Here is a 20,403-nt window from a genome sequence, read left to right on the forward strand (position 1 = left end):
AGTATGTTTTTGATAATATATGCCAGGAAAGCCCACAAAACAGGGGATCAAAGTTTGGAAGAATTGCGAATCAAATACTGGGTAGTGCTCTGGATTTGAACTTTAAACAGACAAAAGAGACAATTATGTAAGCCAGCATAGCCTAGGGTATGATGTGGTCTGGAGTTTATCACTTCCAAACCATAACCAGGGCCGTATATTATTTTTTGACCGGTTTTTCAGTTCGGTCAAACTTGCTGAGAATTTAGATGCTATGGCAACACATACATGTGCTACAGTAATCGCTAGTAGAAAAGGACTGCCACTGGATATAAAAAAAGGTGAAATAATTCAACTGCAGAAAGGAAATCTGCTAGCAACCACATACAGAGATAAGAGGCAGATCAATTTTCAGTCTACCTGTGCACATCCACACGTAGATGAACATGGCACTTCATTTGCAAACCTCAATTATAACAGGTACATGGGTGGTTGTAGATCGGGGAAATGGTGGCGATACCTGGTTTGGTATATAGTAAATATGAGTATTGTTAATGCATTTATACTATACACCAAACTGGGACCAGATCGAAAGCAATGCAACCATCTGCAATTCTGAGCAGATATAGCAACACAATTGAGAGCTGGTTAATCCTCAAAAAAATAAATAACTGGTGGTAGTTACTTTACAATGAGTTAGGCCTAACGATAACAACTGTCGTCTCATACTGTCTCCAATAAACCCTCTACATCCGACTTCGATTGGAAAATGTTCCACTTTCCAGCCTGTGTCTTCACATTTCTAGGAGGTTTACATAACAATATATCTTTCGAGCCTGAGCGGTGTCTATGTTATCTTCATGAGGTACCGTTAATTTGACTGCATTCACAACTTTCTTTCCTTTACCCCACATAAAAATGTCTGGTTTTTTCGCAATAGAGATGGGAAAGAGTCCCTGGCACCCTGGATGATGATAGGAATTCTAAAATATATTTTGGTCAAATAAACAATTAACTCTATAAGTCAATAAAATTATTTATGAAGGAGATAAAAGCTTTTGAAAGTGGTGGTGGTGGGGGGATTACATATAAATAACAGAACTCCATAGAAGACAAGTGAAGTTGAAATGTCACTGCTAATTATCTACTGTGTCACTACTAGTAATTTAATAGACACATTTTCACAACCATGATATAAAATATATATATCTTTTCTTGAGTTGGAAAATAATTCATGTGAACAATGTGTATGTAAAGTTTCTGATAATAAAAGCATACTAACTTGTTCAGCTGATCGATTGTCATGCTTAAATAATTTATCTCTTGAAGGCCTTTTATTTTTACCTTCAATATTGTACCTGCAAATAAAGAATTGGAAATATAAATAAATAAATCAATGAGGATGAGAAAAGACATAATTTCAGTAGCAACAGTCAATTCTTGTTTTACAAGTAAATATCCAGATAAATATTGATTCAGGAATTAGTTAACTTATACAAGTAGAAGTAATACCTAGCTTAAAATGAGAACATAACAGGAGACAAGCAATAAGTTTTCTAGCTTGTACTATTTTAGCAAAATTGTAATTGGAATCACATACTGAAAGTACTAAATAATAAAGGTGAGGTAACTATAGTAATCTAATTAATCAAATGATTTAAGTGTATACATAAAGCAAAACTGAAGTAACTTCAAAATATTCACAAAATATGCCCCAAACATTTACAATATGAATTGATATTGTTGCAAAAGTGCTAGATGTACAAAAGTGATTAGAGCTAGAAAGTGAGGGGGGGGGGGACAACCTGTCAAATGGAGCTGGTTCTGGATTGGTCTAGGATGTTTTTGTGTAAATCAGTAGTCATCATCATCATCGTTTAACGTCTGCTTTCCATGCGAGCATGGGTTGGACAATTTGACTGAAGACTAGCGAACCAAATGGCTGCACCAGGCTCCAATCTGATCTGGCAAAGTTTCTACAGCTGGATGCCCTTCCTAACGCCAATCACTCCAAGAGTATTGTAGGTGCCTTTACGTGCCACCGGCACGAGGGCCGGTCAGGTGGTACTGGTAACGGCCATGCTCAAGGGGTGATTTTTACGTGCCACCTGCACTGTCAACGACCTAGCTCGAATATTTTTCACGTGCCAGTAAGGCGACGCTGGTAACGATCCCATTTGAATGGTACTTTTTACGTGCTACCAGCACGGAAGCCAGTCAGCTGCTCTGGCAGCGATCACGCTTGGAGGGTGCTCTAAGCGCTCCACTGGCACAGGTGCCAGACATCGAATTTGATTTGATTTCGATTGCACTTGCCTCAACAGGTCTTTGCAAGCAGAGTTGAGTGTCTGCTGAAGGAAAGGTACGCATAAGTGGGCTGGTTACACCCCTGGCATAGGCCACGGGTTATGGTCTCACTTGGTTTGCCGCGTCTTCTCACGCACTGTATATTTCCAAAGGTCTCAGTCACTAGTCATTGTCTTGGTGAGGCCTAATGTTCGAAGGTCGTGTTTCACCACTTCATCCCAAGTCTTCCTGGGTCTACCTCTTCCACATGTTCCCTCAACCGCTAGGGCGTGACACTTTTTCACACAGCTATCCTCATCCATTCTCGCCATATGACCATACCAGCACAGTCATCTCTCTTGCACACCACATCTGATGCTTCTTAGGTCCAACTTTTCTCTCAAGGTACTTAAACTCTGTCAAGTATGCACACTGACATTACACATCCATTGGAGCATACTGGCTTCATTCCTTGTGAGCTTACGCATGGCCTCAGCAGTCACGACCCATTTATCAATGCCATGTAGCATGGCTGTTCGTACACATGCGTCATACAGTCTACCTTTTACTCTGAGCGAGAGGCCCTTTGTCACCAGCAGAGGTAAGAGCTCTCTGAACTTTGCCCAGGCTATTCTTATTCTAGCAACTACACTTTCAGCGCACTCTTCCCCGCTACTGACTTGTCACCTAGGTAATGGAAGCTATCAACTACTTCTAGTTTTTCTCCCTGGAATGTGGCGAAGTTGTTCTCTGCACATTTTCAGTGTTTATTGCTCATGAGCATCTGCCACATACAAAAACTATCTTCCCAGTTAGCCTTCCTTTGATATTGCTGCACCTCTTATGTGTCCATAGCTTGCACTGGGTAGCAGTAATTATATAAAAGATACTTATATAAAAGCAGTATTCCATAGTGCTATTTATCTTTTATTTAATATATAATTTAGTTAATACTAAACCTGCTTTGTTGATGATATAGTCAGTATTTCAAAAGTAATACACATAAATTATCACAAATTCATTTTGTTTTTACATTCAGTCTTTCATGTTGTCATCAACAATAAAAAAAAATTAAAGTTAATTTTTACAATGCAATCATGGGATATATTTTACACATGTTATTAAATTTTCGCTGAAATCTAAATATGTATTCTTGAGTGTAAATGTTTATTTTTTTTTTATTAAGAGCTGGAGTCTGTCTTAAAGGTAGTGTTGATTTGGATTTCTTGATCACAATACCAACAATATCATAATATCAATTAAGGGAACTCTAGTAGACCATGAAAGAGATGGCGAAAGTTCTGGGATTATGGAAACCCTTTGTCTGTAAGCTTGAAGGTGTTTAACTTTGAAATAGTTAACTGCTAAACAATGTTTGTGGCCACACTAGTTTGTATCCAACACCAATGCGGCTTACAGTCATTTATGTTTCTAAAACATTACTCCAATCCTCTCTTGATTCTTAGTGAATATTTCCTTATCATAACTGCTGGTTTTGATGTTCAAGCTATAGAAACTTAGCCACTAAATGGCATACAATTCACACACAAAGAAAAGCAAGCAAAACTCACTGTTCAACTAATTTAATAGATTTTTCTTTTGGTAATTCAATATATTCAATGATATCATATAGTGAAGAATTGTCTTCAGGCAAAGAAAAGTTTGCTTTCATTTCTAGTACAGCCTCTTCAGGAATAACTTTACCTGAAACAAATTATAAAAAGTGAAGTTTATACATGTAAAACACTGGACTTTGCAACAACAACAACAACAACAACAAAAAAAAAAAAAAAAAAAAAAAAAAAAAAAAAAAAAAGAAGAGTAAATGTCTGAACACATCTTTTCAGAGACTGGACCACTGGCTATATATCACACTGGCTGTAACAGTTCCACATGACAAACTAACATATATTTGAAATATAATTGTTATATAAGGACTTTGGTATAGATATAAAATACCAAATTGTGTATCAACAATATACCAGCTCTACTTGTGTAATTAAGAAACAGATATGGAGAGTAATCTATTGAGTAGGTGATAAATATCAGCTTATCTAAAACTGCAGCAATTTCTACAATTTTCTCCATTTTTCCATCAAGTAGAAGTCTGACCAACAATAAAGATATGTACAGACTTCAATACTTTCCTAGGGACTAAGATTACATCATTCAGTTAATAACACTTCGATTTTGTATTTTACAAAAGAAAGAAAATTTAACCTACCATCTTCTTTAGTCCTTTTATTTGAGCGATGAATTAATTCAGAATCTTCACAAACAAGAACAGCTGCTTTTCGATAAAATCCTTGGAAATTTCGCATCTTGCGCTTACGGGCACTAGCATAAACATTAGTTTGGTCAAGGATCAAATTTTTTCGTCTTCTGGAAGCTAGAGAAAGGGAGAAAAAATTTTGTAACAAGTCTAATGTCTTCTAGTTGACTGGATCAACAGAGGTATATTATTGTTACAATTTTATTAATCTCACAGGGGCAACATTCCTCCCACACCCTGCTCAATCTGTTAATTCTACAATTGCACCCATTTGTTACAAAAGTTAACTGCATCTATTAATAAAAAAGTTTTAGCAGGTAATATCTATAAATATATACATTAAGCAATATATTTTGCACTTCATAGCAGTAGCTCAACATGAACTGTTCAAGAGAAAGTTAACGATAGTTCACTAAGGCTGTAATGTTACAAACAAATTTCTTCCTGCCATCAAGTGTACCAAATAAGTTGTGTGTAAGCATTCAAATGTATTTGGATTAGATCAAAGTCCATTCACTCTTGCTACTTATTTACATACAATCTTTCAATATTATTTTAGACATTCAGACAAATTTTAACAAAAAGCACTACTTAAAAGTATATGCTGCAATGATTACAGAGTTTGTTGTTCAACCACTAGGACTACACTGATAAAACAGACTTACGATTAAAGCCTGAGTGACAAATTAGCAGAAAAAAAATAATAAGCAAACTGATTTGCAAAACTCACAATATTCTTTTTTATTGTTTACACTATAGAAAGTCAAATACAATTCTTAACCCTTTCGTTACTATATTTCTGACCAAAATACACCCCTCATGAGTTTTAATTAAATTCTAAAATAATCATGAATCTAGGCTTGTTTCATTAACTGTAACTTTTTTTACTTATCAACATATTAATGTGATATTTGGAACATAATTAAAGAAAGGGTTCTTAATCAATTCTATTGCATAACTTTTGTCTCAAAGTGACTTTAATTACAGGTAAATTGAGCAAAAGGTAAAAATATTAAAATTTTAAATTGAGCAAAAGGTAAAAATATTAAAATTTTGTTTAAACATCACCATAGAAAATGAATCATCAGCTAATATTCAAATGGGTATGCAACAAAATTTTGATAAAGAAGAATTGTGCACATCACTATATCATCAGTTGAATTTAATGCACAACAGGTGTACCATAAAGGTGGAATAAAATGAAATACTGGAATCCACCGTAAGTTTGACTGAACTAAAGAAATCGGTCAAAAAATAATATACGGCCCTGGTTATGGTATGGAAGTGATAAATTCCAGACCACATCGTTCCCTAGGCCATGCTGACTAACATTATTTTCCCCGTATAAAAACTAAATCCACACAGTACCCAGTATTTGCTTCACAAATTTTCCGAAATTTGAACCCCCATTTTGTGTTTGTTTACATTCTGCGTAAGTTTGTTTCCGCATTGATCGCTTCAAACAATAACTTCCAGACTACATCATACCCTAAGCCATGCTGACTAACATTAGTTTCCCTGTATAAAAACTAAATCCACAACAGTACCCAGTATTTGTTTCACAAATTTTCCAATTCGGAATCAATGCTTGATAACATGAAACTCCTCTCCATTTTCAAAGTTGAAGAAAAGTCGATGCCGAAAAAAATGTGGAAAAAAATCTCCCAAAATTCAGGGAATTAAAATTACACGTCGATCGTTGTACAAAACTGTAGATGAACTGTTTACGAAGCATAATCACGTGTTTTCACAAATGTACTAAAGAGATTTGCTCTGATATTCTCATTTAAATATGAATAGGTAAATTCGGGCAGCTTTGGTCACATTAACCAAAATTTTTTTCGGGCGGCTTGGTAACGAAAGGGTTAATCTATAATCTATAATATAAATTGCAAGTGGACGATTGTTGTATTCTTTCTTGTCTTGAGGTTCACAGCCAAACGGCTGGGTGGATTCGCGTGAAAAATGGTACACATGTGGAGATAGGTGCATAGATTGGAATGCAAGTTTGTATTTTTTTCCTAGCCCCCATACTTACTGAGAAAATCGATCAAAACTTTTTGGCTGCTATATCTACCTGGTCTAGCTACCATGTAGAGGTCTGAACTAAAGTTCACATATTTGCATTTCAAAAATTTAACAATCTTTTCCATAAATGAACTAGTGTAAAAATTTTATACGATGAGCACACACGCGCGCGCACACACACACACACGTCCATTTCATATATCTTCTTTCAATTTCTGCTCTCTGCAAATAAAATTTTTATGGATACAACTGCTTACAAAAATAGGGATTAATGTATAATTTCTTTCTATATTCATAATTAAATCAATGTTTTAATGATTAGACAGAGGTCCAATACAATAGCTCTGAGAAACAGACTACATACAAATTCATTTTTCACAACTTCTGAAGCTGTTTTCTGACAAATAGTGGGGTGGAATCAGGAAATTTTCATACAGCTGGAGGCTTCAATCGAAACAGGGGACCCAAAATGATAAGATTGAGAAATGCTGTTATAGATTATGCCTAACCGAAAACGATCACAGCCACATCATCCAAACAGACCAGGTGAAACCGGGCTTAACTGCTAGTATTAAATAATTGTTGTGATACAAGTAAGGAGGTATAATGTCACTGGATCTCTTGCCCATTACACTCCTACTAAGTCAATATTTACAGCCCCATTAGTTAACTTCTCACCTATCCCTGTTAATCATGTTCATTGTACAATGCCATCAGTGTAAATGAAGAAGAGCATTAGATTTATCCATATTCACTCTTTCCACTACTGCATCCATCATCATTATCACACTACCTTTCTAAAACAACAACTCTTCTATCACCCTTACACCACAACGAGATTGTAGCTCTGCTACATAGCCTCCTGGTTACAAGAGGGCAACAGGTCTGTCTTTATACATTACCTACAACCATCATTCCCTCTCCACCATGTAATTCCAAGTTGACATTTAGCATTCTAACTTACTAACTCCGCCCTAAGTTACTCATTTTTGGATTTCTACTGTCATTACTTCCTACCCTATTCCCCTCTTTGTTCTACACACCTTAGATCACTGAATACTCTCTACATTCTACATTTACTGTGTACAAGGCTCCCCACCCTCCTGTGCTAGTTCCACAATGTACCCACTTCCAGTAAAGTACTCCTACAGTGACTGGTAATAGAGAAAACCTCTCTAGTGCTGCTAACATGAAACGTGTAATTAGTACACACTGTAAAGTGGTTGACAAATGAGTAGAGAAAACATAGGATTGCGAAGTCCCTATAATCCTAGCTCACCTCTTCAGTGTTGGTATGACAATAAAAATGCATCCACTAGTAGAATACCAAGACCAATGACACATACAAGTAGCAGTCTAGGGGAAGAATGGTTCCCAATAAAAGATGACTTAGATTGTGATGACCTGTCCAACCCATTCCAACATGGAAAGCTCAATACAATGATGATAATGTAGAATGTTGCAGAAATAGATGAAAATAATTTGATATAGGAAGAAAAATTACCAAAAATTTGGAGAACATGAAATTTGTATTGAAAAATGTTGGATGGTGTATGGCAAGTATTTAGTGAAACCATATTACTAATGTAGATTTACTTCAATATTCTGATTCAAATATGAATAAGCAAATTAAGTGATCTCAAGTAGTGTGGTACAAAAATGATTTAAAAGGACAGACACACACAATCACAAACAAAAACCTACCAATCTGAAACATTTTATTGAGACATCCTGTTGCTTTCTGAATAAGGACATCCCATCTGCCATGGAAAAATCTTTTTCTCGGTAATCCCATCACTCTCATTTTATCAATTAGAGAATCTGTACCAATAACATAATATTTCTTATCTGGATGGTTTTTGCACATATTTAAAGCCCATGAGGTCTTGCCACAGCCAGGCAAACCAATTAACATCATCATCTATATAAAACAAAGAAAAACATTTTAAAAAATCAAGCATGACACAGTTACAGGAATCAAATACATAACAATAGTAATATTGAAGATATTAGGAAACACAAGATTCTAAGTTGGTAACACATGACTTACATCAATCTCTTGATAAAATTGCTATTTTGTGTTACCATTACAACAACTGGTTTAGATTTCAATATATTTTAGAATTAGAATGATGCTCTAGTCTTTAACATTGATGAAACAATATTTTTAAAATATTAAGATTAATATGACTAAAAAGTTATATATTGTTGATACTAATGTTAGATGACAGAAGCAAGAGTTCATGTCTGTAATTGAAGCAGTAGCAGCTGTGATACACAACAGTGTATCTAAATAACAACTACACGATGGTAATTTTACTTTTCCGATAGATCATTAACCAAATACTGTTTAACAGAATCTCTTACATTATTTACATTTGACGGATATTTGTCCTAATCTTGTTTGTTGTTCGATTCCAAGCAGGTGTCTTGGGGAAATTTCAAACCTGGGTTCTCATTCCTAAGGTATTTTTTGATCTTGTTGCTATTATTATTCAGGTCACTGCTTGGAATCGAACTCAGAATCTTGGGGTTAGTAGCCTGCACTCTGAACCACTACGCCATATGCCCGTGGACAATTATTGAGTGAATTTTTAGGGCTTATAAATCTAATGTTTTCCTATCCTTCCTTAATACCAGTTCCCATATGCTACTCATATCTGCACTCGGTCTGCTTAGGAGGTTGTTGTGTCCTAGCATATGTGCTGCTTCTTTTAGTTTCAGTATTTTCCAGTAGTGTTCTCTATTATTTTAACTCCATCCCACAGGGGGAGGCGCTCTCATATTTTTCCATACATGATCAACTATACCCGATTTATCAATAACTCGTGTCACAGCTTTGCGATGTTTGTCTACCCTTTTTTTTGAGGGGGCAGCATGTTTCACCTTTGCATAACCTACCACAGCTGCATGGGATGGAGTACATGCAGTCTTTGGTCGTATTCTCTTCTATTGGTGGTTTTACCTGAAGGAAATATTTGCGAAGTGTTGTATTACTTTTGATTACTGTGCTGATGTCATATGGGCCACATATCTTTTGTATCTTTTTGGAGAGGCCTTTCATATAGAGTAGACAGACTGGACAGTTTATTGGTTTCATCCTCTCTTTTCTTCATAAGTGGAGTGGATGGTATTTTTGGAGGGTAGTTGTTGCTTAACAGATTGTTAGTGAGCTTGATCATTTCTTCATGGAGTGTATCACGATCGCTACTTATATTCTTTGCACAATGTTTTAGGCACCGAGTAATCCCTCTCTTTACACTGTATGGATGGTGGGAATATAAGTTGAGATCACCCAGTGAAGGTCGGTTTGCGGTATGTGGATGTCCTGAACTCATTCATGGTGCGTGGTATTAATACGTCCAAGAATGCTAACTGGTTGTCTTTTTCCATTTCCATGGCTATATTGAGTTCACATGATCTAACAGCACTTGGACATTTTCCTGGTGGGGGCCAGAGTATAAAAGGTGTCATCAACATATTGCAGCCACAGGGTTATTTTAGAGAGTTGGTACAAAAAATATGTAGTCAACTTGAGGCTGAGAGAGATTAGGAAGTTATATATTGAAGGGTCAATTTAAATAATTAGCTTACGAAAGTAAGTATTAGTAAATAATACTTTCATAAGCTAATTATTTAAATTGACCCTTCAATATATAACTTCCTAATCTCTCTCTCTCTCTCTCAGCCTTAGAATTCATTTTTGTTATATTTTGTCCCCTTCAAGACAGTTTAAAATTTACATGTTTAAATTAACAATTATTCTCTTTCACCTAATGTTAACTTGGAGGTAAACAATGTTATTATTCAAGGCAAACTAATTTGACCAGTGAATATTGGTTATTGATTTATGTTGGTGATATGATACACACAGCCCCACATCAAAATAAATAGTAGATTCTCTTCAATAAAGTTAGTGTTACTAAAATGCATGTGTTGGGGGGGGGGGGCAGTAGTTAGATTGTAATCATAGAGTATGGCAAATATCATCTATCCCAGAGATTTAACTAAACAAATTTGTTTCTAAATGCTACACCTAAATGTTGTTCTATGATTATCAGAGTTTGCAAACTTAGAATCATAGCAATCATGTTAATCAAATTAGTTCAATTAACAAATGTAAATGAATGTGGATTCAACTTTACAAGTAATTGTTACTATTTTGAACTATACCATGTAATTATTTTCTAGTGTTACACAAGCCACTATTCTATATTAAATTTTTTTTTAAACTAAGAATACTGGAGAATTCAGAGAGCTTAGATTTGCTTGAAATGATTTGGAATTATCATTTTAGATCTTTAAGCCATGGACTACAAAAAATACCATTTTAATACCAAAGATGAAATTAAAAAGACTTCGTAAACCTTTCTTCTCAGTTTCACATAACTGATCATCAGACAGAAATGAACTTTTTGAACTATACAAAAACTATTGTACCATTCCAAGGGTTTCAATTCTCCCCGATGATTAGTTATTAAAACTTGGAGCAAGCAAACAGTTTTCAGTTTCAATAAAACATTCTCTCTCTTTCTTTCTCTCTCTCTCTCTCTCGCACACACAATCTCTCTCTCTCTCTCATGTGCATGCAATTTACAGCGGAAATTCATAAAAAATAAACCAAAATTGCAAGAAGTCTGTTGTATATTTACTAAACCTTAGAATAATTATTAATTTGCAATTCAACTGCACAAAATATCCAGCTAAAATTGCTGAAACAATCCAACAGAAACTAATGAAATAAACACTAACCTCACATTCACTCTTTGTGTTAGGACATTTAGAACCCCGTACTCTTTCATTTACATGAACATGGTCAATATAAACAAAACCAGGTGGCGGTGGAAACCAGGCTGCTGTTTGTCCAAAGTTTACTTTGAACCTAGAATGAGAGAGAAAAGAATGAAGGTTGATTTCATATTGTAATTAAACAGTAAAACAGTTATTCTGAAACTGAGACCCCTCCTCCCACCAAAAATAAAACAACAGAAGTTGGAAATAAGATATTTAAAATATAAAGGTAAACTTTTCATTTCTAGCCTCATGTTAATTATAACTAAATTATTATTTAAAGCTATGTTTGAGCAGTACGATTTAAATTCTAAAACAAAGCATATTGTTAATTAGATGAGTAAAACAGTAAATAAATGAGATATCTTATTAAAGTAGCTAAATGCAAGTGGGGATGAATAAGTTAGCTTAGTAAATAAATGATGCATGGTTTGATCCCAAAGTGTAACACCTTGAGTAAGTGTCTTTTAATGTAGCCTCACGTTGACCAACAACCTTTGAGTGGAAGTTGGTAAAGAGAGAAACCATGCAGAAATCTACAATGTGAGGTGCGGGGAAGGGGGACACGTGAATGTTTAACAAGTGTAAAAGTGGAATTGTGAGAAAAGGTGCAACTTAGCAATTCAATAACATATAGACTGATTCAAATAAGTAGCAGACTGAAATAAGTACTGGTGTGGATATGACCAACTAAAATATTTTAAGTTGGTATCCCGGTATAGCCACAGTCCAATGACTAAAACAAAGCAAAAGGGAATTTAAAAAATTTAGTTATGAATCCTAGAAGTTAAATCACTAAAACATTATCTATAAATTTATCGCTTCATGTTAAAAGGATATCAGACATGAACCCTAGGAACATTATGCTGACAATATTTTCCAAAAGACACTTTATTTTGAAAAGATTTGTGCAGGTACTAATATAGCTCAGAGAATCTATCAATCCAAATTCAGATAGACATGTTATTCTAACAATAAAATCGTCATTTCTTTGATTCTTTGAATGTATAAATTGTGTTGTATAAATTTATCATAACAATGTACTTAGAGTGCATACTGCAAAAGAAATTAAATTAAAATGATCTTACTTGCAATTCTTTGAGAGAATATGTGGAAAGAGAGCCATGTTCTCTTTCCCAATAGGATGTGAAGTGAGTGGACAAGCCACACCAAGCCAACGACCATTTTTAGAGTATGAAATAGTAGGTGGTCGTGATTCTAAATCTAAAAGACATCCAATTACATCTCCAGCACAAAACGTCTCACCATAGTTAGAGAATTTGCAATTGACGGAGAACTTTCCAGTACCACCATAACCATAAGAGTTAGCTTCTTCTCCTGGACAATGATAAGAAAAAAATTTCAATTAATGATTAACTTTCACAGAATATATTTTCTTGGACTAGTTTGAAACAATGCAATATTAGTATACAAAATTTCTCTAGTATAAAATAAAATGTTAGATGAAGCTTGTTTTATCCATACCTAATTGGTATGAGGACTTATTAATAGACCATCCAACTCTCACAACATGAGGGTGTTCTTCTCTGTGATCTTCACCAAAATTTGCAGACAGATGCTCAATAACATGAACCTCATAAAATACCTGGAAAATAATAGCAAATATATTTTCAAATAAATCCTGTTATTTTTGCCTAAATGTTAAAAACAACAACCAAATACATAAAAAAAATTCCATTGTTTTGTAACTAAGCTATAACATAACACTTTAAAATCTAGACATGCCAGTCATCTAAGAACCTTAGATGTTAAGAATGTAGCAGACAGAATATTAACAACACTTTCAGGTGTTACTATTAGTTTCAAACAATCAATCAAAATACATAACCCAGTGGAGTTGTAGGTATACAGTAAAATACACAACCTCTTCTCATTATCTTTCCAAGTTATCACCCAACCTCACATTTTCCACCATCTTCCTCATTGTCCATTGCCTGATGTTGATCAAATACTCCCTCTGTGATCTTCCTATACCTCTTTTACAAGGGGTTTGTATACACGAGACCATATTTGTGAGTGGTAGAGTGGCATGGTGATGTGTTAAATTGACAAATCACTTAATAAATTTTAGTATTAGAAATTTCACATTATTGTCCAGAGATATTCCTAACAGATGAAAGGGTGGAAAATAAATTGTTTATTATAATATAGATGTGTATGTGGGCATGCAATAAAAGACCTAGTTTAAAATACATTTTCAAACTGGACCCATTCACTATAGGTATGAGGCATGCTTCTTATACATCTAGTGTCTACTGTAAAATAAAGTCAACTAACAAATTAGGATTACACCAAGACAAACCAATGGATTAAAGAATGAAACAGGATACTAGAAATGGCTTCTGCAGCAGAGATCCTCACAGAGTGAAATAGATGTACAATGTAAAATCTTACTTACATTGTAAAATATAGATGAAGAAAAAAATTTTTCCCCCTTTTTTATCTTATATTTAAAAGTTGGCAAAGAATTGTTCCATGATAAAAGAAGTATTTACAAAGATATTCTACTGAATAATGTTAACATTTTTTAACATTGCTGAAATGAATAAGTTAAAAATAATATTTCTGAAAAAAGGAAAAGGATAAATAAAAAAAAAATGTAACCAAAAGTAATATTTTTTCTTCTCTTTTTGCTTTCTTTCCCTTCTTTTTTATTAACCTTTTTTTCTGAAATTTATTATGTTAAATTGTTGAGAACACAGGAGAAATAAAAAAGAAAATTCTTTTTCTTTCTCACACACAGAATAATTCATTCATATCACATATTTTCTTCTGAATAATTTCATATTAATAAATACTTTGCATGGGTTTTCTTAAATTCTGAGAAATTAATTACAGGTGCACCAACAACATTATCACCCGGACAACAGATTTGTATCAATGTCACTATGCACCAATCAACCAAATATTAGATGGGGGTGGAGACTCCAGAAATTGCATTTTAATATTTTGAGCCATGATAGCATTTTCACTGACCTCAAAATGTATGTGCATGAAAGTGCATAACCATAAATTTTGGCTTTAAAAAGCCCTCATTCAAAGTACACATGCATACATTGCAAATGAGATTACACTTGCATATCCTTGTCACTTTGGCTATAAACACAAATAATATGATAGAAAGAAATTGAAAATAAAGTTTTAAATCACCCAAAACAGAAAAGCTGATTTTTTTCTCTCTTCTAAAGAGAAAAACTATTTTCAAAAGATGAAAATAATTTTAACCTGTAATTCACAGGCGCTGAAAGAAGAGAACTATTGTAGAAAGAAATTTAAAATAGAATTATGCAATCCATTGTGTTTTCTGAATGTAATAGCAGCATCTTCAGCTTTTAGTTTTTCGTTGATTTGATGGATGTAAGAAATTCTCTGATGACAAAGAAAAAAGGAAGTTTGCTTGAAAAAGTAATTCAGATTTCAGTAATGTACTAGCTGTGTGACCAACTCCTGTTGATAGCACATAACTAAAAACAAGTATGGACCTGCTTTACATATTTAAAATTCCTCATTTTCTTATGGTTTTTATCACACTATATAGCTTGGAACAGTTTTCTGATTTGCCAGCTCCTGTGAAACTGTCCTACCATTACCAGCATGGAAAACAGATGTTATTTTTTTTTCTTCCCCTTTTGAAAATTTAGATACTTGCTTATTATTTACAGTTGGGTACTTTCCTAACACCAACTAATTAGCACTAGTTAAGCAGACAATGAGACTAGTATAGTCCAGAGATACAATGAGTATATAGGAATGAAATGTGAATATATGGTTAGTTCCTTAACCTCAATCATATTGCTACATAACGATGCTGATATTCAATGAAAAATAGGAATAAAATTATTCAATTCCAATTATTCTGATGTCAGAGGTAATAAATTTCTTATGACTTACTTTTATTTCTCTTTCTTTTATTTAATGCATGTTTATTGAAAAAAAAAAAGAAAAGCTTCGTAAAAAACATATAGAAAAAGTAAAGAGTGATATGAATGAGTAACAAGAAATTCTCCTGATTACGGAAATAATTCTGGACACTGTACATGCCAACAAAAGTATGGCTGTGTGAAGTGTCTTTACCTGGAGACAGATTTCTAATGCGTTGTTAAAAAAAAAAAAAGGTGGACCTCAGGTTAATGTGGGAAACATTTTTGTGTAGAAATGGGCATTGCATATTTGATGATTGCTACCTAAAGCATACTGGAAACCTCAATGAAATGGGAAAATTAACTTGATCTGTCATGCTGATTTTGAAAATCACTATTTAATAATAGTAACAACCAGTTAACTTATTTATATCCCGACACCTTTTTTGCCTACATAAAAGAAGAGGAGTTTGCTACTTTAAAATTATTAAGAAATTACAAATTTTTTTTATAAATCCAAGAACCATTTTTCATATTCCTATAAGATGTGTGGCATATCAGTAAATAATACAAATCTCAACCAATAATGGTATATATATATATCACAGTGGTATTCATGAGTTTATAATTTTCATTACCAGACATCAAGCTGAAGCAGTAAAATTTTAATGGTGTATTTCATTAATTTAACAAGGAAGCTTCCTTTCATTGCTGAGATCTAGAACAAAAATATTTCAGATTGCAGTTTAGTCTTCGAAAGTCATTCATATAAATCTACTGTTCAGCTATGCATTTGCTTCATTTCAGGATGGATAAAATAATAACTGTTATTTATATCAATACAAAACACGCATAAGGCGTACCTTTATTTGATATTAATGTCTTTGATTTTGTATGATATATATATAAAATGTTTTACAATCAGGTCCAACTACTTCTATTTTATGTAGGTAATAATGAACTAAATCATTAGATACTAAAGCCAGGGCTGGAATATATTCAAGTCACACAAGATTTATGCCTTTACCTAAAATTATCACTCACTAATCAGGTCTTGCAAAAATTATTGGTTTTATTTTATCACCTTTATAGAAATCTCAAAAATATAAATGAATAAAATAAAAAGATCTGTAAAGGGGGTCATTAAAGAAAATGGATTTAATTAATAAAAAAAGATATGTTATGGTTATCAAGAAGAAAAAAAAAAGAATAAATATGTAACCCAATTTTTCCTGTTTACCTTCAATGTTTTGAATAAAATTCTCCAATTGAATTTTATACTCCTGAATAGTAGGATTTATTTTAATGTATCTAATTTCCAAAGAATTTGCCATCAATAGCATTAAAAATAACATTTATCAATTAGGTAAGGAAAATAAACTGCAAGCCTCAATTATTGTAATTTTTCTGCAATTCTTAAGCAACTCTCAACAAAACATGAATAAATTCAACTCTATTTTAATCAAGGGCTTCACTGAAAATAAAATGCATCCAAGAAAATGGTTTTACAGAAATTTATGAGATTTCACCCTTGATTACTTAAAAGTCGCTATCAGTGATATTAATGTATCAAAAGTTATTAATCTTATAAACAACTTTTCTCCATAATTTTGTTCAAATGTGTTTATTTATACTCATATATGTATGTATATTTACACACTAAAGTGTATTTTGCCTCAAACCAATTGCATTTGTTAATGGATGGAGAATAAAATGGTGACTGAAGAAAATATGCTGTTGCTATAGGAAAACAAACTGTTACATGGCAGGCAACATGATACTAACTACTTGATGTAAATTTTGGGTGGAATTGAAGAACATAGATTAATTGTAGTAGCATGCACACAGAGATGGACCGATCAAATCACTACAACTTATTGTAACACTACCATGACAATTCAAACTGATTGCAGACAACAGAAAAGACAAAACAATAAAAAGAGAAAGATACTAACATGCAAACAGTCAGGTTAACATTTTGTAATAGCCAGAAGCGTTTCCAATACTCAATCTCGAAGCAAACATACACAAATATAGTTATGTCCATATGAAATATTGGTTTGTTTGTAGTATTTTTTCCTCTTCTTCCATTTGAAAGTAGGAAGTACCTAGGTATTTTCTTTGTAGCTTATACTAGCAGACCAAAAAATTTTCCAACTGAAACAAGCAGGAATAGTTATACAAAAATGACCTATATCTAAACTATATTGGTGAAATGATTTACTTCAATATGTTCATTAAAAAAAAGACTCTTAAGAACCTGAAATAAAACATCACCAAAACACAAAGACAAAATCTGACATATGGTAGGTTACTAATAAAACTGATAGAGCTAAACATCAGCTAAATCTTTGTTGTAACTGTTTAAAAGTTTAAAAAATAGCTATGTATTAATATTTCTGTTAACATTTTTCTCATATAAATAGGAACAAATATTTAACAGAAATCCTTTTTAGAAAGATGGATAAAAAAAAAATCAAATATGCAAATTAACAGCAAAACTAACTGAAATATATAAACATAGCAAGATATATTTAGCATGCAGTATTGGTTAGGAAATAGCTGGTGTTTCAGTAACCACGCCTTCCCCCGATCAACTAATTTTTATATCAATTTGCAAAGATCAAACATTAACAAAAAAAAATTAAATAAAAACAAATGAATCACTTGACTTTAAAAATGATTGTGTATATCAGTAAATAAAATATTTTCACTGTATACGTTATATTAATCATATTATAGTTAACTTCGTTATAACATGATTAAACTAAATGAAAGCAAAATTCAGTAAACTGTGTACACCACTAACAAAATCAGTGCAAATTCTTGATATTATTTCCACCATCCTTTTTAACCTGAACTAAAGCAATTCCTTACATGGTCATTTGTGTTGTTAGAAAATGCAACTAAATTTCTCTCAAACCATACCTTAAGAATTCTTTAAAAACAGGAAAATATAGCAATGTAATTCTTATGTATGGTCTGGCATAGAAGATGAGATGGTCAAGACTAAAATACCTTTAATCAGAAGTACTCAACTATGAACTGAGCACGAGTTAAACACTACCTAGTCTAAAAGGAGCAAGAAACTGTATTTTAGTTTGTTCTTTCTTCCATTTGTAACAAAGAAAACAGCATTTCAGAAGCAGTATCAAACTAGCAGACTCAGAGTTACACATTCAAACCCAACTTGCGAATATCCACTATAATAAAAGTTTATGAATGAGATTTCCTCAACAACAGGAATTTCCACAACCATTGCAAAATATATATAACTGGAATATGAGCCACCAACACCTACCTGTCTACCCAAGAAGCTGATCTGGGCTCAGAAGTGTAGTACAATTCTAAAAATTAAATTTAAGCTAAACAAAACTTTAAATATTATCATCTTCAAGGCACAGTTAAATAGAGAAATTTTGCATGTGGGTCTGTTTTTACATCCTTTGTTGTTACAAAAACCACACAACACAATAAAGAGCTGAAGAGAAAGCCCCTAAGTGGTTGCTTGAGCTGCTAGAAATTGCAGCAAAACATCCTTCAAACAAACAAAAAAAGAAAAAATAGACATATTGGATAACATAATAGATGTAATATATCTGAAAACAAGATGGGATAGTTATGATTGAAGGACATTTGATCACAGACCATGGTTGGCATAGAAAGAAACAACATGAAAAGTTAGAGGGGTATCAATTGAATTACACAATTAATGATAGGACATAATTGCTATATTGAGTATATTAAACTGTTTCATAATAAATTAACAAAATACCACTAAATACACATCTTATAACTTGTTTGTGTGTGAATATATACTCACACACACACACACACACATGTGCATGTGTATTTGTGTGTACCCTTGCCTTCACATTATGTGATGGTTGTAAATGAATACTACCATTACACAAATGTTTGCTTTCAGTTTTCCATGAAAAACGTCTGGCCATGATGAAATATTACCTTGCTTAGAAATGGGTGAGGTGGGTGAAAGAAAGGGCATCTGATTACAGAAAAACTACCTCAACAAATTCCATCTGACCCATGCATGCATAGAAAAGTGGACATTAAATGATGATGACGCTGACCAACAGTTAGTCGGAGTATTTTATAGATTGCTTTTCAGTATTTGTTCTAGCTCCTTGTATATTGAGTTTAAATCCTGCTATGGTCAACTATGCCTTTCTTTTCAGGACCTATAAAGTACCAGTCCTGTACTGAAGTTGATTCATCCCAATCTTTCTACCTGGAAGAATGTGGCTATGAACAGACCCAGAAAGAGATGATCACCACTAAGTTTAAAATTGCAAGAAACATTGTCATGATAGTACTCTTACTCTATCAGAGGCTGAGGAACCAAAGCTAAGCAAGTTGTAAAAATATATGTTGACAGGATCACTTAGCCACTCTTACTCATAGTAACATAAGCACAGAAGAGGAACTCCATAATCAGATGTACAGGGTCGCTAAAAATGGCTTCTGAGAAAGAATATTTGGTACCTTCCATTGGCTAGTTCAGGTTACATGAATAGCTTGAAAAAATAGCAACAACATAATTTTGTTTATTTTCATAAGGTAGAGGAGGAGACAGTCAGGTGATGCTACATGGTTCGCAGCAAGTAGGATTTGACAATGTAGTGACATCAAATAGTGATGGGATGAATTAAAGCTGTTCCACATGGCAATGTAACTGGTCTGGTGGTGTCAGATGACTTATCAGTAAGCAACTGGGTTCTGGAAGGCCATGTTAATGGTATGCAGAAAATAAAAAAATTTCACTATAGACAAGCAGAGATTGGTTACTCTGCAATTATTCCAGGTTTTCAACAACCAAGGGTTCAAAGTTAATTAATGATGGAGGCCCATTATAATTAACAAGATGTATCTTTGATGATAACAAAACAACAGATCAGTTTTCCGGTTGACAGATACCGCAAGACGTTGCAATATATGATTTTTTTTTTTTTTTTAGAGGCAGAGTTCACAACAATGTCCTCTAAGTAATTACGGAAGGATGCAATGTTGGAGAAGCTGTTCCTTGATCCAGGGTCTCCAGATAAGACAGAAATTTCCATGTCCCTAAACCTGACAGAGTACATTTGTTGTGTAAATCTTCCCTTGGAATCAAACTTACATGGTCACAAAGCATCTTGTGATGCCATC

At 33.4% G+C, this 20,403-nt stretch overlaps 1 protein-coding gene across 2 annotated transcripts in view; it reads right to left on the bottom strand.

The window, feature by feature from the left end:
- LOC115212241 (hornerin) overlaps positions 1 to 20,403 on the bottom strand; it is a 69,538-nt gene that overhangs the window by 5,664 nt on the left and 43,471 nt on the right. For both annotated transcript variants that reach the window (XM_029781080.2, XM_036502962.1), the window contains exons 5-11: positions 12,842 to 12,962; positions 12,445 to 12,694; positions 11,318 to 11,447; positions 8,270 to 8,486; positions 4,490 to 4,654; positions 3,837 to 3,969; positions 1,262 to 1,337 (exon numbers count right to left, since the gene is read on the bottom strand). In XM_029781080.2, coding sequence (XP_029636940.1) covers positions 1,262 to 1,337; positions 3,837 to 3,969; positions 4,490 to 4,654; positions 8,270 to 8,486; positions 11,318 to 11,447; positions 12,445 to 12,694; positions 12,842 to 12,962 — 1,092 coding nt within the window. The remainder of the gene's footprint in view (positions 1 to 1,261; positions 1,338 to 3,836; positions 3,970 to 4,489; positions 4,655 to 8,269; positions 8,487 to 11,317; positions 11,448 to 12,444; positions 12,695 to 12,841; positions 12,963 to 20,403) is intronic.

This window comes from Octopus sinensis, linkage group LG5 (assembly GCF_006345805.1).
Source record: "Octopus sinensis linkage group LG5, ASM634580v1, whole genome shotgun sequence".
Taxonomy (NCBI): Eukaryota; Metazoa; Mollusca; class Cephalopoda; order Octopoda; family Octopodidae; genus Octopus; species Octopus sinensis.